The sequence below is a fragment of the Plutella xylostella genome, chromosome 21, assembly GCF_932276165.1.
Source record: "Plutella xylostella chromosome 21, ilPluXylo3.1, whole genome shotgun sequence".
In the NCBI taxonomy this organism is placed as follows: domain Eukaryota; kingdom Metazoa; phylum Arthropoda; class Insecta; order Lepidoptera; family Plutellidae; genus Plutella; species Plutella xylostella.
Genome location: NC_064001.1, coordinates 9,369,157 through 9,393,020, shown reverse-complemented (window position 1 = coordinate 9,393,020; position 23,864 = coordinate 9,369,157). Strand labels below are relative to the sequence as shown.

The 23,864-nt window shown below is 35.9% G+C and overlaps 2 protein-coding genes across 2 annotated transcripts; one reads left to right on the top strand and one right to left on the bottom strand.

Moving 5' to 3' along the window:
* The first annotated feature begins 949 nt into the window (after positions 1 to 949).
* On the top strand, positions 950 to 23,623 carry LOC105390935 (clavesin-2). Its single transcript, XM_038116050.2, has 7 exons — positions 950 to 1,317; positions 4,233 to 4,407; positions 4,655 to 4,749; positions 6,967 to 7,111; positions 14,528 to 14,721; positions 15,382 to 15,506; positions 23,310 to 23,623. The coding sequence occupies exons 2-7, from the start codon at positions 4,260 to 4,262 to the stop codon at positions 23,482 to 23,484; spliced, it is 882 nt and encodes a 293-aa protein (XP_037971978.2). The 5' UTR covers positions 950 to 1,317; positions 4,233 to 4,259; the 3' UTR covers positions 23,485 to 23,623.
* On the bottom strand, positions 21,614 to 22,560 carry LOC119693580. The gene has a single exon (XM_048628620.1). It carries the CDS (start codon positions 22,355 to 22,357, stop codon positions 21,614 to 21,616), a length of 744 nt encoding a protein of 247 aa, XP_048484577.1. The 5' UTR covers positions 22,358 to 22,560.
* Positions 23,624 to 23,864: the final 241 nt, after the last annotated feature.

Here is a 23,864-nt window from a genome sequence, read left to right as displayed (position 1 = left end):
CTATCATAGAGTAACGGAGCGTAGAGGTCCGACCGTCCGACTCAAGGTAAAAAATCAGCTATCGATAGCATTAGCAGCTTACTGTTACTCTGTTCACGGTCGACTTACGCAACTGGCTGTGATGTGAACCACATAATATGTTTGAAGGTCTTGGAGTCTCTGCATGCATGAATCTGATTTAAGTATTTTAATAAAATAAATTTAAAAAATATCACAAAATAATTAAGTACCTAAGTATGTTGTTTCTTGTTTTACGAATTATACAGGGTTATTTCCAAAAAACTACATGATTTCCAAAAGTCGTAGAATAATAAAAGTTGTTCCGAATGACTTCCTGATTCACCCCTTCATTATTTTATTGATTTTATATTAGATATAGATTTAGCATATTAGTCCAAGGTATCTAGTAAAATTTAAATGACCCACAAGCAACCAACAGTGGGCATACTGGACAACGACCCAAGGATATGCACAAAGGTTCCTTTTTGTAACGAATCTGTAATCTAGTCCTTTTGAGCCTCTCTGCACAAAGGTTCCACTTGTGTGAGCCAGATCAGAGCCCCACAGAGCTTAGAGAACAGAGTCATATTTTTTGCAGAATGCTAATTGGATAGTGGAAAACAAAATTCGTTCATTTCAAGAATGGAAATAACCACAGTCTCTGAATACTATGGGGCATTACATTGCAATGGACTGAATGAAGAGTGCCTAACATGGCATTACCTTTCAACTCCAGAGAATAAGGAGCTAATCCACGATTAACCCAAATCCTACTGCACCGCACTGCACAGTGGGCCAAGATCCATTCTCTCATAATATCATTCATACATTCTGACCTTCATTCTTCATGCAGTCCTGGTAGTGATACCAGATTAAAATACACTTTGTTACAGAGTTGGTATCCTCGACCGTGTGACTCACGTGTTGTTATTGTATCACACAATCAACATTTACTTTTATGCTCTGGCGCATGTCGTTCGGACGTATTTTTTTAAGCTTTAAAAAAGTTTTGCTCTTGTGTTTGATCTTATGCATTTTATGCAACCGTGATTCTAAAGAAAGCAAGGATGCCGTTTGAGTGAAATTGTGTGTGTTTCAAAGTCCATTAATTTTAAATTCAACATGTTTGTGTCATTTATGTGTTTTGTGTGATAATTATATTTTTTACTGCTCATAAATATACTTACTAAGTGCAAATAGGGTTACAGATCAATGCAAGCAGTATGACTTGTTTGTCGTGTGATTACATTTGATGATTGTGATGTTCTGAAGGTCCAAGGATTTCCGTATAACGTCACATAGTGACTACTTATCTATGTGAGTTGGATATTTATATCCTATTTTTCTACTCTTTTCCTTATGTTTAATTGTAATTTGTCACTTTACGCCATTCACAATGTTGCAAAAACACGGGTAGTTGCCAGACGAGTAACAGATATGTGATTATGTAAAAAATCATTGTAGGTTCGTCTACAAATAGCTGTATTAAAACATGAGATTTTTCCAAAATTTTTACATTGATATTCTCAAATGAGACTCAATGATGAACCTACATAATATGGTGATTTCTTACAAAATCGCCTATAGGCAGATAGGTAGGTATGTAATAGAGAACAAACTTGTGTTTTTTCTACTCTTTGACTACGTATGTAACCAAACCATCTGCATGTATTGCCAAGGCGAGCTGGGTCGATCCACTCTTCGTCCTTCTCTAAACTCGAGCCGGCTTATTGACATTGGTAACGATTAGATCATAATCTATAACCTATACTTAGTTTTTTATTTTTACTATCAATATTAGTCTTAGGGCTGATTTTTCAATAGTCAGATAAATGGTACTTTGCTAAAAATTATTTTTTTCAGTGTATATGAGAATTATTTTTTTGATACAAATAATCTGACGCGACAGCATCAGAATTATTCCCCAGATAACTTTTATCTGGCTATTGAAAAATCAAACCCTAATAATATGATAACTTGATGCCAAAAAAAAGTTAATTTAATTTAGGTCACTCTCGAACATTCCATTCTTATGCAATTTCCTTTCATTCTGCTAACATGGCGGTTTTACTTCTGTAACAAGGTCTAGGTAATACTTGAGTACCTATATACATAGGTATGTCTGTATAAAATAGGTACTGACTGCTAAATAAATTAAAATCATTTGAAAAAAAACTTAGGCGTGTGAGTACTTAGAACACCCCATACCTATTTATTATCCTTAGGAAAAGCCTATGTGTTACAGTGTATAATGAGACAATGAAGACATCCGCGCATAGGTTCTACCTTTTTTGGTATAAGATTTATTTGCCTAATCTCGTATTGCATAGTAACGTTTGGTCAAAGTCTCGTTACGCCGAAAATCGTATCGCATAAATCTCGTTTAGTAAAAAGTTATTTCGCATAACATTGTTTAGCCTAATAATGGTATGGCCAAATCTTGAATAGCCTAATAATGCTATGGCATAGGTTTATTAGGTTTATACAAAGTAATAATATTCGTTTGGCTTTAACTTTGACGGAGCGTCTCCCTACATAGCGCAAACTGGTGCTTTGTATTGTTTCCGCTGTTTGGAAAACGCTCCGCTCCGCTTCGCTGCGCTCCGCTTTGGTTTTAATGAACATGTGCACCTAACACGCTCCTCCTCGCTTTGCTCGTCGTCGCACCTATTTTTAGGTTTCGATCTCATGGGGTTTGTAATAATTATATTGGTCGTTAACTTTCGATTTTTTTTATCATACAATATCGTGATTTTCGGGATGTAGGAGAAAAATACCACAATTTGTACATTTACTATATACTTAATATATTATTTATTAAGATAAAATTACAAGAAACAAGATTATACATAGGTATAGACGAACATAAATTTGAGCAAACGTAACTTAGGTGTTTAAAGATTGTGCCTAAAGAGTTTTAGACGAAACGAGCCTTATGCCACATAAGTCTTGGCAAAGTGATGGTTCGGCCAAAAAAGTTTAGACCATACGAGTTATGCGAAATGAGTTTTGGTCAATAAAGATTATGCCAGATGAGCGGAACCCCCGCGCATATAGTAAGTTTAACATGGAACAGCCCTGGAAGTCAGGTCTAAACATATTTTTTTTAAACATCATAATTTTATGGCTGTTTTTCAAAAGTTTGCAATATAAAAAAATAATACATTAATTTCTGTTAAAACAGTTGTTTTTAATAGTAGAGTGTTGCAGTGTGATTCCGATAAACCAAAAACAAAATTGAAAGTCTAATATGATAAGCCACTTTCTCCTAAATTACACCATACATTCACCCAAATGGTTATACAACATCTATTAAATAACACTTTTTAAGTTGCTGCTCGACTAAATAATACCATAATATTAACTTAATATTAAGTAACTTCCTATGTGTTTTATACTTAGATCATTTTTAGGGCTTAGGGATATGAGATAATAATTAGGGGTTTAAAATACTATAATACGTTTTAATTTCCGTACTTGCGCGGGACATAATCTGTGCTACCACAAAAAACTTTAAACACTGTTGAAGTAGTGTTTAAAACGAAATTTGACGGATTTTGCAGGCGTTTGACAGCGCTAAACATCTGTTAAATACTGTCTAAGTTTTTGTGGTAAGGCCCATAAATTCTATACAGAAACTAAGTAAATTACAAATTTCTTCTTTCTTAGAACAAAAAGTATAACAAATAAAAATGTAAGTATATTAAAGAAAGTTCAAAATGAAATTGTGATGGCGTCGTCGCCGCCGTCCTTCCTTGATGTCAAATTGAATCCGACCCAATCCCATCAGATATCAAATGGTCAACCGAGGTGCCAAGAGATCGAATTAAGTGGTTTTTAAATAAATGTATTTGGTCCTTAGAGGTTTGGTCTTAGCTTAGTTAACTTTTAATGTACTTAATAGTAAGCCATCCTTTTGACTTTGCGTGAAATTATAGCTCGTGTAGATTGAGTTGGCGTAATCTTGGGTTAGTTTCGAAATAAAACAGTATTTTAATTTTTAATAATTTTTGATCAACGGCTGCGTAAAATTTTGAAGGACTTAACAATTTTGGTCCAACTTACGACGACGCTGCAGGTTCAGTATGCGTGAAGTATTTTTTCATTATTAATCCACAAACTTAGTTAAATATTTTCATCATTATCGTCCATGGATTCACTTTTAACGAAACATGCATGTTTCTTAAGAAGTAGAAGCTAAATTCTCACTTTCATTTTATTCTTCCGTGCAGGAGTGAGGGCACCAGGGCTACAGAACAATGTATGAGTGCTTCCTCGAGATAGCGTTCGAAGCTGAGCTCAACACTAGCGAGGACCCGGAGTGCTTAGAGCTAGCCAAAACATTGTGCAATGAAAACCCAATTACTAGGAGTGCAGTCATTGCGGAGCTTCGGGACATGATATTTGGTAAGTTGGTATAATTTTTACATTATTATAATAATGGCAACTCAAGTAGGTATTAGTCAGCCGGAACATTTGCTTACCAGATCTGCAATTTACTCAAATGTCTGAATCGGCTCTGATTTTCGCTTTCTCTAAAAGCGATCGGCTTTAAGGTCTTCTAAAGTCTTTTATTCCCATTGTTTACATAAACTATCCTTGCTATGAAACGCACTTGGCCGCTTTTTCCCTGAAAATTTCATACTTGTTTCAGAGAGAGGCGAGTGTACCCCGCCCCGGACTGACGACACGTTCCTGCTGAGGTTTCTCCGAGCGAGACATTTCGCGGTACCAAGAGCACATAGACTTGTAAGTACAGGCTGCAAGTTAATTTTAGTTGTAGTTTATTTCTTGTACAATATTTTAAAAACACCTTTTGTGCCACGAAAAATGGCAGTAACTATATTTATAAACTACAACTACGGTCTTCTCAGCTACAGGATGTGCCAGGTTCACATCTGAAAGATAGTGACACAACTCCTCATTCTAAACAAATTTTATTCGAAGACCTGTAGTATTTTTACTACTTCATAGAGACTTTGTTGGTCACCGTGACAGTTTAATACAAATATTTTTTTTTCACGAACTTACAAACTTTATATCATATAAAAAAAATGTTTAGAATAACGAGTTGTGTCACTATCTTTCGGATGTGCACTTTAGCTGGGACACTCTGTATATTAATGTTCTAAAAGTCCCCCACAGACCCATTAAAATGAGCAACCTACTATTCTATTAAAATGGTATTGTTCTGAATCATGTTCATATCTATTTTATTGTTATTCATGGCAAACTTGGACATGGAAAAACATTTTACCGTAAGTATAACAAAACACCCAGTAAGTAGGTATGTACGGATTTTAATTTCACTTTAGAACTGTTCATAAAATTAAATAAAAACATTTACTTAATCAAACGCCGCCGCTGTTGGAGAGAGAACATTTTAACTTTTTTACTTTGCGACCTTCAGGGAACATTTTAATTAATAATATCGGTACGAAAGGCAACATCGTGTACCTATTATTTTACAAGAAATTATTCTTTTCCGCTTTCTTTAAAAGCTAATTAAATATAACCCCGACAGCATTAGCAACTTATTATTATTACTTATTTGATTTAAATAGTTAGAAACATATAACCCTCGCTCTCACTAGTACAAATTTTAATAAGTTTCTGTTTTTTCGATAATGCATGTAAAAAACGCCGCCGAAATAATCTTCTGTTTAGAAAAACGCATTTAGCGTATTTAAAAAAATGCTAGGGTAATCGTCATGCTAATATCAAATATCAAAACCTGTGCGTTAATTTTTAAACGCTAAAAACGTTCTAGAGGAAATGAATTAAGAAACTTTTGGTTTTTGTAGAGATTTTTTAATAAGTATCCTTTATTTTTTTAGGAAAAACGTTTTTTTAACAGACGTTATTTTTAATTTTAAAATCATCGAAATGGTCAAAATACATATTTTACAAATAATCATTAATAACCGAAACGATACCTACGTAAATCATTAGATACTTACTTGCTTACCTACTTACAAGTCTAACTAATGATAACAATTATCTAGACCGTAACTAGGTGTACTAGACATATTAAAACCGGTATTCTAGCCGTGACCTATGCTTTATTAGGTAGTTTATGTATGACTTAACGCAGTCGTCGACAGGGCCCAATGTCACACCAATAACATAATCAGTTTCAAGAACACTTTACTCATGTAAGTATGCTATTTTAGCTGATGGAAAATTATTGATAGTTATAATTCATCTTTATGATAACATGAGTTATTAAGGTTATACGTTATAAAAGCTGTGTATCCTAACTAATCCTAATCCTAACTAATATTATAAATGCGAAAGTAACTGTGTCTGTCCGTCTGTCTGTCTGTCTGTTACTCTTTCACGCCAAAACTACTGAACGGATTTGAATGAAATTTGGTATACATACGGCGATCTAGACCCTGGGAAAGAACATAGGCTACTTTTTATCCCGGAATTCCCACGGGAAAACTTTATAAGACGAAGCGCGCGGGAATAGCTAGTAAGTAATAATACCCTTTACATGTTATTTATTCAAGTCTTAGCCCCTGTTCCACAATGTCTGGTTAGTCGCTACCTGTCGGATAAAATACATGCTGTCACTGTCTAAAAAATAATAACAGAAAGTGACAGCATGTATTTTATCCGTCAGGTAGCCACTAACCAGACATTGTGGAACAGACCCTTAACATGTGTATTTTTTGGTGAATTTATATTTTTTTAATTTTAAAAAACAAAACACTTATGATGAATGAATGAGTCAAAGAGTCGATTCCCTTTTTTATAATATGACGCCATCTGTGGGGGGACGTTCGTAACAGAATACCAAGACTGCATGAACCAGAAAGAGCTAGATTAAGAAATGTTAAATATCTACTAGAAAAGTATGTAGTGAAAGGAATCCAACCTTCATCCCACGTCTATTGCTATCTCGTGCGATACAATGCCACTATGAATGTGTTACTATAGCTATCTCTTTTCTTCTTTCAGCTAGTCCGCTACTGTTTGTTTCGGAAACAGTATGCACATTTATATGATGGCGTTGATCTTTGGGGGCTTTGCAAGGTCAAGGGGGCGTACGAAGGCAGCATGTCGGACCATCCTTCTATTGGACGACTATCGGTGTTCCGATTTGGTATGTTAATGTTATCTACACTTAAATATTTTAAGTAATTGGTATTTGTGAATAACACAATAGATTGCAATGCAAGACAACTTGTACCTAATAAAATGAACACGAGATTTTAAGTAAATGACTATGCTGAACATAAAAGAGTAGAGAATAATTGAGGGCGTGGCAATCTAAGAAAGTGGCCACACTATTATAGTATAGAAAACGGACAAAAGTATCACGATACTTTAGCAGAAAAAATCAAAACGAGAAATGTTTCAAATATTTACTAATTATAAAATGCCACTTTTTGGGGAGGTTTATGTTAAGAGAAGAAATTAGTAGGGGAGAGGGGGGCAGTCTTGAATGAATTTCATTAAATCAAATCAACTGTAACTTTTATTTCATTGTGTATTTCATAATGTTTTTTTGCACTGAAACACGTGTTGGTTATCCCATTATGTAATTACTATAGGAGAAAAGTGATAGTATCACACATCGATATTTTATTACAGTTTTTTCTTGCTCAGGAAAAAGTTCAAATGTGCCCCGGCAATTCTTCTAAAACTGTGTTTACCGATTTTCCTGCAACAAATTATTTAATTGGTCAGAAAAGCAGTGACTTGCAAATTATTATGTCTGGGGAATTTATACCGACTCTTACACTGAGTTGCAGAAAGGATCTTTAAGTTAATGTCGGCATTAAATGTATTGTTGCCTTGCTTTGACAGTATACGGACAGAAAGAGACAGACATAGATTTAATGTCCAAACTAGCTTAAAGTCCCTTTCTGCAACTCGGCATTACATATTCTTACACATATTTTTACAATAGGTACTCTAACACGGAGAGACCGACACACATAGACACCTACAGCTGTAAAACTTATCGATACTCTTTTTGAGTCGGGGGTTAGTAAAAAAGTATCTAGACCTGATGTTTTAACAACATTAGCATCCAGACCCTGATGTCATGTAACGTTTGACACTAGTATTTTCTAACCTCTATAAGAATAACAAATACACATTGAAAGGCATTCTATTACATCAAAATAGTACTTTTTTACAAGAAATATAAGCAATGTATGTTAATAGTTAGAAATTAAGTACCTACTCACCAGTATAAAACGCTGCTCTTTCATAAACATCGTATATATTGACTAATACTTCTCCAGCCTCATTCTCCGCCAAACATCGTAGGTAAACGCTGTAAATCATCTGTCTAGCTTCGCTGCGAATGGTTTTATTCATTTTCACTTCGTGAACAAACTCAACAATCCACAAAACTCCAAAATTAAGCAAAATTCGATTTGTTTATACGGGAACAGGGCGCGTTTGACATTCAAACCATAGAAACAGACCACAAATCACAAGTTTTTTTTTATTGCTAGGTTTAAATCTGTTTAGTTCCAAAAACATTAATCTCTACTCTTTTGTGTTCAGCTATAAGCATGGAAGTAATAATACAACAGGAATGCGCACTGCACCAAAAAAACGAGCCGACAGAGATAGTCAGCACGGAGCCCTCCATCTCTTTCTATTTTTGGTGACCATAATTTTAGGTAATTCATGAGACATCACTTCTAATCTATCATGTCGCGAATAGGTGTCGATGGTCTCAAAGTCACCTATTATTCGAATAATTCGATTGCAATGTAGGTACGAATGTATTTTGGTGATATGAAAATTGAGTAAACAAATGGGGAGAAGGTAAAATTTGTATACGAGTAGATATGTTTTTGCAGCGCAAACTGCAATGTAATATTGATATGTTTTTTTTCCATATCAATTAGATATTCCCAAGGTTTGAACTAGCAACAACAATCTGTCTTTTTACCAAATTCTACTAAGATGGACTGGTTTTAATTAGAGAGTTAGGATTGACGTAAATAATAAGATGAGCGAAATCAAACAACACACATTTTTATAATAAGATGTAATACAATGTATTTATTGGATCTTCTTTATTTACACGTTACTATTCTATTCTATCTTATAATACTCATATCTATCACCAAAAAAATCAACAGCTCATAACTCTTTACCAGCCTTATAAGATAAAAGCCACAATAATACCTAATTATACTTAGGTATAAAATAAAACAAAAAGTTGAATGAAACAGGTCTTAATTAATGGAAAGTGATTCAAAAGTACGAATAAATGGTCACCCTAACCATAACGTCTCTCACAACAGTATAAACGTCATCCGTCATCTTGACAACTTTGGTCTTGTCGTAAAGTATTTAGAAAAACTACCAATATTTTTTATGAAATTATTATTCATACAAATACCAAATATTTAATTACAATTACATGTTTATAATGATTTATTATAAATTTGTTTTTGAAAATGATATGATATACAGTAGTTTATGAGTTCATTTAATATTTTTTTTGCATAGCTCTCTTCGTACAAAATCTACTAAAGTTTACACAACTAAATCCTGGCAATTGTTAAAAAGAGAGGAAGGGCTCTGTGCTAACCCTCTCTATCGGCTCGCGGCCTCTTTCACTTCAAATATAAATCTTAAGGTGAATTCGTTAGGTCTATTTTTGTTTGCATCATTTTGGTGAGTGCGCATTCCTGTTGTATTATTACTTCCATGGCTATAAGTACTTATTTTAGTTTTTTTTTAATACTTTTTAAGTTTATGTTTATGTAAGTACCTAGAAAGTTCCAAGGAAACCAGGCGCGGATCCACCCATATGGGCAAGATGGGCATGCCCATCACCTAAATGACTTGCCATATCAAACCACGGGATTTTAATATTATAATTTAGCCATTTTATCACTTTGGAGGTATGGCTGTTTTTTAATAGTTATGATGAGATGATTTCGGGTTATGCTATATTTATTTTTTTCACCTAGAAAGCCGTACGGTTAGTTTTTAAAAGAAATCAATCAATCAAAAATTTTCGGTCATGCCAAGACAGCCAAGAGTCACTATTTAGGTAGAATGAGACTAGTTTGATACTCGATAAATGAATAGTTCAGTTATTAAAAGAAAGCCTTTTTTGACAAAACGAGCAGATTTTCAGTTTTTTAGATTTCCCCAATTTTGACCCCTAAGGACTGGGTTTGTGTTAAAAAAAACGAATACTTACTAAAAAATACAAAATAATACGAGTTATTGTAACTCTTGATTTTTTAAAGTTGTTGGGGTATTAACAATTAATAGGTATTAATGTATCCTTCACATAAACTATAATTTCCAATTTTACATCACATTTAAATAACCGCGCGTTGAGTGCTGACTAAAAAAACCAGCATTTTAAAAAAATCTACTTCCTGTTAACATTGTTTTAATTTTCTACTAACGTATATTGTGTATATTGTTATTGTGCATGTTACAAATATTATTATTTAACTTAACTATGTCACTTCTGCATAAATATTTGTTCACCTTTCAGGTAGATTAAGGTCTCGTGCTTATTATCACACTTCAAAAACTTTTATGTACCCTTAATCATGCAAATAAATACTTTTCATTTCATTTCCTGCTGCCGTAGTAAGAAGGCTCTGACAAGAAAGCGATTGATGTTTTTTTTTAAGTACTTAAACAAAAAGAAAACCCAAATTAAGTTTTCAAACCACACCTCCGAAATATTTGTCTATGTGTTCAAAAAGTTAAAAACTTCATATTGTGTGTGTTTTACGTGTGTAATTATACTACCTATGTGAAGAATATCTAGCCAAACTTATAAACTTTTGCCTATAGTTAAAATTGAAGAAATCTATAACACTGTTTTGTAAAAAAAATGCCTTTCTTTTAAATAGCTGAATGTAGCAGGTATCTTAAAAACTGTTTTGCCTATCGAGATAAAATCAGCCTCATTTAAATTCGAATTTAGCGTTACGTTTACGTTATCATGTAACTTTTGCCTGAAAAACACAAACTTTCGTCTCTAAAATTTTGCAAGTACCTAGTTACTAAAAACTTTCCAGTTTTGATTTATTTGGAAAAATTGCAATTAGCACAGCACAGCATTTATTATTGTATTTAATCCTGAATTTATGTATTGATTTGATTTATGATAAATTGTATGTTTATTCTTGTGCTAGTTCTTAATGTATTGTTTTTATTGAATTTTATGATATGTACTGAATATGGATCAATTAATCTGAAATAAATGAATTTAATTTTAATTTAATTTCATCACCACGACATACAAAAAAAAATGCTATCAGTAGGTCCTCAAGGCGAGGCACTTTTTAGGGTAATCAGTAAAAAAGGATGCCTTATAGGATCACTTTGTTGTCTGTCTGTCTGTCACCACCCTTTTTCTCAGAAACGGGTAAAGGTCGGTATCAAGGTGATATTTCGCATAGATATACAAATTTACGGCCTCGATAAAGATGTAAAATATGGCGTACGGATTTTTGGCATACAAGTAAAGTGGGGATGAAATGTTTTTTCTCGCTGTTTCGATGGTGTGAGGTAGTGATGTAACGAATGTGTGTTTTTGGACATTCGCGAATGCGAATGCGAATGCGAATATCTGATATCGATATTCGCGAATGCGAATATTCAGTTTGTGTTAAAATTTGGGGCCACTTGCATGGTTTGGTGACTATCTAGTACTGGTCGAGGTACATTCCGTTCAAGACGCATTCCGAATCAGACTAGCCAATCATTGTCGCAGTTTTTTTTAAAGTACACTTTAGTTAGCCCCGTAACTGTTACGACACATTGCGACTGTGTGCGGTTTCTGAGGACGACTTATACGAAACATTTAAAATATTTAAATCTATGACTGTCTTGCTCTGACACTTCAGGGTTATTGGTAAAGTAGACCTGATCCTTTCAAGAGGTGATAGAGGAAGACATTTTCAGTCGATTGAACCCTATAATGCATTGTCCGAAACTTAACCATTTCTAACATATTGAATATGTAAGTTTTTTTATGTTTTTCAAAAAATTTAAGCTTAAAACTAAAAATAAAAAAAAACTATTTCAATAACTTTTTTGGTTGTTTTGCATAAATAAGTGACCTATAGATAGTGAGTGAACCTAAAATTAACTAATAAAAAAAATCAAATGTGCATTAATTGACTTAAATTAGACACAATACCTAAAAATAGTTAAACATTAAAAAAAATATTCTAAACGTAAAAACAAATAAGTTAAATTAAAAAGAATGTCATATGACAATTTTTTGTGCACTTCAGCTTAAAAATATTGTCAACTTATAAGCTTTCAAATAAGATATTTCAATATCAAAACGATTTAGGTATCACTAAGATATGGCCAAAACAACCAGAGAAATCGGAGAAAACTCAATAGAGGTTTCCATACTAAAATCAACAGGACTGAAAACAATCACACTTTTTACCTTTAAATTGGGCTAATATTGTTAGTTTTCCTATTGAATTTTGTCCGCCTGTGCTGGTTGTTTTGGCCATATGTTGGTGATACCTAAATCGATTTGATATTGAAATATCTTATTTGAAAGCTTATAAGTTGATAATGTTTTAAAGCTGAAGTGCGTAAAAAATTGTCGTATGATATTCTTTTTAAATAAAACTTTTTTTTACGTTGTGAATATTTAAAAAAATGTTTAACTCTTTTGAGGTAAGTATTATGTCTAATTTAAGTCAATTAATGCACATTTGATTATTTTACACTTTTTTATGCAAAACAACTAAAAAAATATTGAAATATGGCTAGTTTTTTTTTTATTTTCGGTGTTAAGCATAACAATTTGACAAAAAAAATAAAAAAAAATTAAATATTAAATATTTTAGAAATGGTTAAGTTTTGGATAATGCAATATAGGGTTCAATCGACTGAAAAAAGCCTTCCTCTATTACCTCCTGAAAGGATCAGGTCTACTTGCAAATAACCCTGTATACTGTCAAAATACGCTTTTTTATTATGTTTAGGTCTTATGAAACTATTAACTATAATATGTAAAGTTTCATTTCCCAAAGTAAATAAATAATACCAAATGATAAAGTAAGACTGGAAATGTGATTAACAGGGTAACTTGTAATAAAAAGGTTATAGACGAATGGATTTAGATTTTGTTAACCTATCTACCATTATTTTCAAATAGTTTTTTAAAAGTACTGATATTCGCAAACATTCGCACAAAATTTTGCGAATGCGAATGCGAATGCGAATATCCAAATAAATGCGAATATTCGCGAATGCGAATGCGAATGCGAATATTCGTTACATCACTAGTGTGAGGTATCGTTGAATAGGTCTTTCAAAAATAGTATAGGTATGCTCAAACCATTTTTTGATTCAGTGATTGGTTTACGAAATATTAAGCTTCAAAGTGGAAAATTTTGTTAGACTCAAGTATCCTACTGGCTAAATGCTAGGTACAAAAAATATGCAAAAAATCACAGTAGTAGGTAGGTACATATGGAGAAATTAAATGGAAAACATCTTTGTACGGAACACTCAGTGCGCGAGTCCAACTCGCACTTGGCCGGTTTTTTTAGACTTGCCCATCACCTATTTTGAGGTCTGGATCCGCGCCTGAAGGAAACCATCAAATATATCGCTTCAAATCCTATTCTCATTCATTTGTTTCGCTTCGCCTGTTCTGTTTCGTATCAGCATTATGACGTCGTCGTGCTCGCTCTCGCTTTCGTTTGCGAGCTAGTTTAATATTTAACTTCTCTGTGCTCTGCGCTCCTAGTACTTCTCGGCCGACCGGTGGGGTAATACCGGCCGATCGTCGTGGCTCGTATCGTAATCGCAGTTCGTAGCCACGGCATAGCCATTTTGTTTTTTGGGGCTTTAGGAAATCGTGCTGTGGTTTGCTGTATTATTTTTATTATGTTTCTGGTTTATAACCATGAGGAAAAATAAAAGTAGGATTTGGTATTGCCGCCTAATGATGATAAATTCTGTCAATTTTGCACTGTGATTTATTTCCATTACTATGAAGGTAAATTAAAGTTAAATAAAGTTTAATTTATATTTAATACATTGGCAGAACTTGAGTAAAAAAAAAGATTAATGTGGCAAAATGATGTCAACATTATTTACCGACTACGGCAACGAAAAAGGACGATTGACTATTCGGATCTTCCCTCATACTCATAGCTTTAGGTAGGTACCACAGTTTTAAAACAGATGAAGAAGGCCGAGATGAGTGGTGTGGCCAGTGGTGAAGTGAATGCCTATGTTTAGCTGAGGAAGGTTACGACGGAAGCAAACAGTCGTGTGAGATCAAATGAAGTCTTGATTATATACACGTTTCAAAATTTTATGTAGGTACTTATGTATAAAATATGATGGAGAAACTCAAGAAGTTTTGTATAATATAATTGTGCAGGACGAAGAGCGCCACTACCAAGCACATGGTGAAACATACGTATCCACTGGCAGAACCTTTTTGTACACTTTTGGAAGGGCTTAGAAATAGCAGCTATGAGCGCCCCTTTTAATCCCCTTTTAATTTTACATACGTTTCCTACAGGAACATGGGACCCTAGTGAATTCGGTGTAGAAGAGCTGGTAAAGGCTGGCACGGCGATCGTGGAGATCGGTACCAGGACCCCAAAGATGCAGATACTCGGAGGCACAGCCATCGTGGACCTGGACGGCATCACCCTGCGACATGTGGCCACGCTCACACCTACGGTTGCGTATCAAATCGTTGCACTTATGGGGGTAAGTGGACTTTGACGGATAATAAGGATTTTATAAGTTGTGTATCTTACTGTCGCCATAGCTACTAAATAGTACCTTCAACGTAGTTTCTGAAGTAGACTTACGCACGTATGATATTAAGCATACGGTTGCAAAGAGATAAATTTGATATTATGAATGCCAAATAAATTAGGTTTCAGTGTTTCAGTCCTAATAAAGTCCTGGAAACGTCAGCATCGTCACCAAAGAGATAAAATACCTTCATGAAGTATGATCTCATAATCATATTTTTTCATTAATTGAGGCGAAAGGGGCCTCTCCTAGTTACGTATATCTATTGTCCTTTATATTTAGGTACTCCAGGCACATCTTGGGCAGTGAGCGAATGACGCTATTTTGACTGCCTAATCCTTCTATCAAAGTGAAACCCTAGACGCGCTCTATTATTTATCTCTACCTTTCTAACTGCAAATTTCAATAACTCTATCTATCGATAGCATATCATAGACTATCATATGATTTTGCTGTCAAAATCGAATGAAAGTAACTGTCAGGTAGAGAGACATTCGAATAAGGGTAGTTTTTGTTTGTATCAGATGTCTTTCCCCGTGAAACAAGGTATAGTAAGAAGAAGAATCTTCTAACGTTTTCCTATTCCGTATTGTATAATTTCCCCGGCAGGTGGCGACGCCGGCGCGGCTGCGCTCCTGCCACATCATCAACTACTCGTGGATCATCAACACCTTCTTCTACCTCTTCAAGAGGTTCATACCGAAGGACACCTGGGAACACATTTACTTCCATGGGTAACGTTAGCTACTATTAGTACAATAGATAGAAGATAGTCCACCTGGTTGAAGGTAGTCTATAACCCAATAACCGAACCATCCATTAGCCTGCTGCCGCGATTTTATGCTAGCCTAGTATATTATGTACAGAATGTGAGGTAGATTAGGAAAGCCAAGAGGGTGTTGTAGCATTATTTGGGAGTCTCCTACGTTTAGCAACTGACGTATGTCTACTGATATGAACTTCCTGATAATGATGATTAGCTAAATATTTCATACACATTACATTCAAGAAACTGTATGATTTGTATGTTTGTTTCTTTGCCATAAAATCCGGCAGTCTTCTATGATATGTGGTGTGAATGCTTGATAGATAGATAGATAGAATATTCTTTATTTGTACACAAAAATAGAATATTATACAAAGCTTAAATATAAACACATAGGTACAAAAAAGGCGGTCTTATCACTAAAAGCGATTTTTTCAAGACAACCTTTAGGTGGAAGAATATTTATGTTCAGATAGGGTCAAGTGTACTAAAGAATTTATTAATTAACTATAAATACCTACAAACTAAACAATATACTTACGTGAAATTATACTTATATACCCATAACAATCATATATATCATATAATAAACTACATATACCTACATAAATATAATTATCAGATTTTATAGGATTATATTAATTCTTGTCTGAGCTCCAATAATAAGACAACGGAAAAAAAAAACTACCTAAACACTAAGAAAAAGATCCTTTACCATTCTTTTAAAAGAAGCTAATGACGGTGCTTTACGTATGTGTAGTGGGAGATCATTCCATAAGGTGATGGCTTGTATGGTAAAGGAATCACCGTAAAATTTTGTTGAATGGGGAGGGATATTGAGGCGAAGATTATGTGATGAGCGAAGTGTCCGAGTATGAGATTCGTACCGAAAGTTAAAGCGCTCTTTAAGGTACGCAGGGTATGCTGGGTTAAACAGTATTGAATGCAATAGTGAAAGGATGTGGGTATTCCGGCGGAGGCGAATAGGGAGCCACTTGAGCTTGGTGCGAAATTCAGAAACATGGTCATATTTGCGTAAACCAAATATGAACCTTATACAGACATTTTGGAGGCGCTCAAGTTTGTTAAGTTGCTCCTCGGTAAGATCGGTGTAACAAGAGTCGGCATAATCTAGAATAGGAAGAAGTAAGGATTGAGAAAGAACAATTTTGGTGGCCGTGGGTAGGAAATTCCGCAATCTCCGGAGTGAGCCTACAGAAGCGAACACCTTCCGGCTCACCTCGTCGAGCTGATTCTTCCAAGTCATAGCGCTGTCCATGAAAACCCCTAGATTCTTCACACAGTTACTCCAACGTATGTGAACTCCATTGAAAACTATTGGAGGCAGGGCATTTAGGTCGACAAGAGAGGTAAATCTAGGGCTGCCTAAAACTATGACCTGCGTTTTGGTGGGGTTAACTCTCAGACCATGATCTTTACTCCATGAGAGTATATGCTCAAGGTCAATATTCGTTTGATGGATCGCATGTGGTAGATCAGAAATTGACGCTTGGTTATATATTTGGAGATCATCTGCATAAAGGTGGTAGGAAGAAGAGATATTGTCGGATATACTATTTATGAATATAGCAAATAGAAGAGGAGACAACACGCCACCTTGCGGGACACCGGCTGTGGTGCTACACCACACAGAGTTGGATTCTTCGATACGGATTCGTTGCCGGCGTCCGTGCAAATAACTGTGAAACCAGTCAATTACCGTAGGAGATACATTAAGAGAACGTAATACCCCCAATAGGATATCGAAATCCACAGTGTTAAAGGCGTTGCTGAAGTCGAGTAGTGATAGCACAGTCAGTTCACCGTTCTCCATACCCTGGCGAACGTCGTCCGTGATTTTCACCAAAGCCGTTACCGTGCTATGTCCAGGGCGAAAACCAGACTGATAACGATTCATCAGATCATTTCTAACAAGAAATCTGTTCAGCTGATGATGGACCAGACGTTCGAGGACTTTGGAAAGGAAAGGAAGTATGGAGATAGGGCGATAATCTGAGAAGGATGGGTTAGATTTTTTGGGCAAAGGAGTTACTTGGGCATCTTTCCAAGTGGACGGGAACGTATTAGTGGATATGGAAAAGTTGAGTATGTGGGAAATAACGGGAAGGATAATGTCCAGGATAGGGAGCACCATTTTCCGACTTATGCTATCACTACCGACAGCGTTAGAAGTGATGGCGAGTATACTTCTCTCAACGTCACTATCAGCAAATTGACTAAAGTTAAATTCGGGGAAGTCAGAAGTTGGTATTGAAGAAAGAGTATTCAATGTTCTGGTTTTAGTGGCACTATCCATGGCTACTGACGATGTGAAATGCTGATTAAGAAGGTTTAAATCCAAGTCTTTAGGAATAGATTGAGAGCGCGATTTACCAACTCCTAATGACCTGAGGAAGTTCCAGACTTTGGCGGGATCACCATTCTGAACGGACTCATGAATGTGGCGTCGTTGTGCGTCCCTACACACCTTATTGCAGTGATTACGTAACGCATGGTATTTGTCACGGTTTGAGTCAGAAGGCTGGCGTTTAAACTTTGACTTGGCGGAAATCTTGCGATTAATCATCACTTTGATTTCGTCAGTCAACCAGGGAGCCGGAAGATGCTTCATTCTTACAGCTCTGACGGGTGCATGCACATCGTACAGACGGATAAGTAAGGAATTAAAAGCCGAAACTTTTTCATCCACTGTATCAGCATTAAACACCGTGTCCCAAGCTGCATTTTGCGCATCACTGCGAAGATTTTCCAGCACCATTCCACCAAAATTGCGTTGAAGGAGAGTTCTAGGTTTAGCCTTAGGGGGACGAATTTTGTATGATAGAAATATGAGATCATGGTAGGAAAATCCATCGGCGCCACATTGACCGTGCTTAGCAACATGATTTGGAGATGAAACTAGTATTAAATCTAGGAGGGTAGGATTACAATTAGGGAAATGATGGGTAGCACCAAGGGGAAGAATATTCATGTTGCTAGCTTGTGTTAGGGACATGAAGGAAGAGGAGCGCACGTCGTTCCTCAGCAGGCAGGTGTTGAAGTCACCCATTACAATTATGTGCTTATACATAGGCATATAATCTTCAAGCAGTTTCTCGAATGAGTCAAAGTAGTTGTTGTACATTGAAGGATTATAATAGACGCCAAGCAATGTCTTGTTCTGGGAAAGGATGACCTCAATAATAAGGTGTTCTCCTGCATTGTCCGGTGGTGGTTGAGCTGACATACTGACAACAGAGTATGGTATGTGGGAGCGTAGGTAAATTGCAACTCCTCCACCGCGTGCACCAATACGGTCATTACGTATAAGAATGAAGCCAGGCAATGAATAAGAGGTTGTTGGGAGACATGGTTTTAACCATGATTCCGAAACGAGAATGGCATGGATATTTTTGGTGTCAAATGACGCTAATAATTCAGAATAATGAGCCGGAATACTCTGGGCGTTTATGTGTACCACATTAAAATTTTTCGGGACTTCAGAAAATGTTGTGTGAAGAGTGTCGGATAATGAGGGAATACTATGAAAGCTATCAATACTGTTTAACTCGCCATCAGAAGAGGAAATGCAATCTAAAAGGATCTCAGAATCACTGTTAACGCAATCAGAACTCGTAAATTTACTGATATGTATGCTATTTAAATATAACTATAAAATAAATAGGGTAACGTAACGTACCTAGGGACATTTTCGACTACCCCAACTTTGAATGAAGCTATCGCAGCGTACAACTAAGATATTAATGTGAAATTTTCTTTATTCGGTAGGATATATAATCTTTTATCACTAGTATTTGTGCTTAAGCTTTAGTGTGGCCAGATTTTATTAAATTAAGATAAAAGTAAAAATGCTTGTTTTGACCCAAGGTACGTTACACGTTTGTACCTTGGGACACTGTTTCCTATAGCTTTGTACTATGGAAAATGCAAACTTCTAAATAACGCCTTATATCTCTGTTCTTATTTATTTACTGCATCTCTCTTCTGTCTAGTTTCACTCTGGCACTAATAAGAACAGAGATATAAGGCGTTATTTAGATGTTTGCATTTTCCATAGTACAAAGCCATAGGAAACAGTGTCCCAAGGTACAAATTTAATCGTGTCCCAAGGTACAAAAAAGCAATATTTAACCAAAATTTAATTATCTTTATTTTTAATTAATAGGAATCTTTTAGATAATTGCCATGACATAAAATTAAATAACTGAAAAGTTATACGTGACATCCATGTCTTTATTTTGAGCATGCCTCAATGAGAAAAAGCAACACAAAAAACTATAAAAAAGCTACTTTTGACTCCAAAAAACTTCATACTGTCTTCACCACACACTAGATGCTGGTATGATCACGAGACTAACTAGTTTTGCCAAGCGAGTAAAATACTATGCCTAGGGTAGAATTTTAATGTGTTTATTTAGCCGGTTTTTAAAATACAATCAATGTCCCGAGGTACAAGCGTCCCAAGGTACGTTACGTTACCCTACCTAGTATAAAATAAATAAATAAAAATAAATATATAAAATAAAATATAATTTAAGATAATAATAACAAATAAACCTATTCGGTTTGGACCTTCTTAACTAAAATACTATTCCACCTGCCAGCTGTACAAAAGAAAACTAAAAGCAGTTTCCAAACGGCACACAGAAACAAAAAGAAAAAACAAACAAAGTATAGTGCCACAATCTTATCTGTTCCGGTGGCGACATCGCTGTGATCGAATCCAGTGTTGCTTTCGATTAAATTTTGCCTATTTCTGGTTTAAACGACAATGCATTTCTGCTATTACCTATTGTAATAATTAGGTACATTCATAAGTATATTACTATAGATAAATCAAAATATAGGGTCGATAGTAAATGAAAGTGGATATAATATATCAAACGACATTTGTTTCAGTGTAGTTCTGATTATGTTCTGCTTCTGATATAGGAGATTAAATTTAGATTACAATGCTATAGGTAATATATGTGGGTCGTGGGAATAACGAGATAGATAGACTTAAAAAAACAATTAATTAAGTATTATTATTATTTTTGAACACTTTATTTTACATTTTCTAAAGTAACAAGAAACAATAGCATACAATGAAAATAAATTCAGACAGTGTGCAAAGGCTAATACATCATCATCATCATCATCTTGACCCATCACGTCCCCACTGCTGGGGCACGGGTCTCCTTCCAAAGGCTAATTGCCAAAAAGCTATTTCTTTCAGCCAACTCTTGATTGGTTGGGAAAACAATGACATGTCATAAATCATCATTATTTCGTCTAAAATCGCAGCAGGTGCGCGAAATTCTTCTTGGTATACTGCCTAAGATTTAAAGTATCATGTCATGTCATCACACCTGTAATAAAAGAAAAATAAAGATTATATAATTTTCATCACGACTCATCCCGTCCCCACTGCTGGGGCACGGGCCTCTCTGGAAAATATTACATAAAATTACATGGAGTATATGGGTAAAATTATTCGTCATATTTGGCAACACTAACCTGTAGCCGCTGCAACTCGTTCTTCCAATTTTTCAAACGGAATTAAAGGCGCCTGAATACGTTATTCTTCCTGCATAAAAGCCAATATATATAGTACTACTTTTCTTGCATTAAATTACAGCGCTTTTGGTAGTATTTCACCCAGAAAATCACAAAACAAATTAAATAACAACAATTGAAATTGACAACTCAAATAACGCACAGAGTATGAAATGACGTTTGACAATGACGTTTGGTTAGTTGCACATTTTGACCACCGGAACAGATAAGATTGTGGCACTATAGTGCCTACGAACTACGAACAATAACTATCACAAAGACAGGACACCTCTATAAAAAGAACACAGAATACTTTTACTCGAGAAAAGAACAAAATAAAAATGACAATTGTTTGTCAGATTGACATTGACACTTACGAACGACGACATTGACATTGACAAAACAGACGTACACAACACTATAAAAATCATAAATTGAAAAATATTATTTTAAATAGAGGGTATAAACTTGCGTTACCAAAATTGTGATTAAGGAAAATGGATCCTATGTGCACCACTACTTTTTAGATGCGACACGCTTCGCTCTGCCAGAGACCACTGATGCATCTGGCGCCTTGCTGCTGCTGGCCTTTGGCGGCGCCACACCGACGTTCAGGCTCGCCGGCGGACACACCTGGTCCAGCTCGGCGAGCGACACGATGCGATGCTGCTTCCCGTCAGCGCCCAGCACCACCACGCAGCCGTCCCGCGTCCAGCACTGCTTCACGCCGACCCGCTGCCGAGCCTCCATGAATGCCTGATGCCGCGGCTTGGTCAAAAACTCCGAGAGCGTGACTCCACTGCCCTTAAGCTTCGCTTTGGAGAACCATACCTTGTTTCTCAGGGTTAAGTCTTTGAATTTGACTAGAATGGGCCGAGGCTTATCACCCAAGCGACCCATCCTGTGACTGCGAGTGACATCCTTTGGAGAAAGTAGCTCGGGCTCCTCAATGTGACCTGTAATCACCCGGACAGCTGCATTCACCACATTCTCCCCCTTGGTCTCGGGTACCCCGTGAATGAGCAGGATCTTCCGGCGGCTGCGCATGTCCAGGTGGTCCATCCCTCTTGCCAGCATCTCAACCTGCTTCTGAAGAATGTTGAAGGCCGACACTGTGAAGCTCCTGAAGGCAGCAAACTCAACAGCCAGTCCCGAAGCTGAAGGTGAAGCTGGAGACTTATTAATCTGTGCTTCGAAGGAGGCCATTCTTGTGTTCAGTTGGCCCATCATCTCAGCAATTGTCTCTTTGATGCTTTCCATTGTCAACAGTTTGAGGTTATGTCAGTGAAGTTTGTGATGATGCAGGAAATGTTGCTTGTATGAAGGAGATAATAACGTATGGCAGGTATTTCCAGTTAAACTTTCATAATATATTACTTTTCAGTCCCAATTTAATAGTTTACTAATTATATTATTATAAAAATTAAATCCAGTTGTTTATTTACTTTTTCCACCTACCCGAAAAAAAAAAAAAAAAAAAAAAAAAAAAAAATGCTTGATATTATTTGGAAAGAGGTTCTTATTACTATCAAACACTTATTACCACAGTCTGTACTACCAACTTTAATGAGTGCATTCTGCATTCATGTCAGTAGACAATAACTCATTGCAAATTATATCCGTGTGATATGTTTCTAGGCTGCAGTATTCTTCTCTAGTTGCGATGTGATTAATTTCACAATCTGCATTCTGCAGTCTAGTTACTCAATTTGAATTGTGAGAACTTCCTTTATGCATAATTGCATTCCTGATGGTGATATTGTATGAGTCATTAGACTCATTATCAACAACATTAATAATATTTTTCTTTCCCCTTCCTGGCCAGAAGGTAGGTAACCTGAGTAGAAAATCGAAAACGCAATGAAAGGAGTTAGTTTTAAAATTGGGTAGCCATTTCAAATAGTTAGTAGTAGTGGCGACAATGTGCCAAAACGTCATCGTATCCTGTAAGTTGTAGGTTCATAAAATAAGCTTATAATAATTACAGCCGGTAGTGGCAGGATGAGGAAGGCCGAGGACCGAGTGTTGTGGCGCTGTGTGTTCCAAGGAGCGCCACAAGATACATATATGGTGACATAGGTCCAGCAGTGGATGATTATGGGCTGATGATGATGATGATGATAATAATTATAATAATGAGACCATTCCACAATAATTCACAATCACAACTTCAGCCTCCCAATCACACAATCACCCTTCTTCCTACCCGCAGATACGACTTGAAGTCCCTGCACCAACACATCCCGCCCGAACTCCTGCCCCACCGGTACGGAGGCACCAACCGCAACTACACGACCATCGGCACCTGGCTGCAGAAGATCAGGAAGTACCGCGACGAAGCCTTCGACGAGGAGATGAAGGCGCTCGGATATGTCGTCAAGGAGTGATGGGTGGAGTGGGACTTATTACCAAGTGCGAAAATAAGTAGGAAAGGTTTTTTAGCGGTGTTTCTTTGGTAGTTACGTTACGTTCAGAATTTTGACTGGATGAACAAATTCAATTGTATTTTTAATTTTATTTGAACTAGCGTTTAATATGTTATCCTATACTTACTACTTATATATAATTGAAACTGAAGTGGTTCTTTTAGGAAATAATAGTAAAACCGGCCAAGTGCGAGTCGGGCTCGCGCACAAAGGGTTCCGTAGCAGCAAATATAATATTACAGTTAAATCAACCTATCTCAAAAACTATAAGAGATACTTTGATCAAACCAAAAATCGTTGAAAGAATTAATTAGCATGCATCACCTCTATTTTTTTTAGAA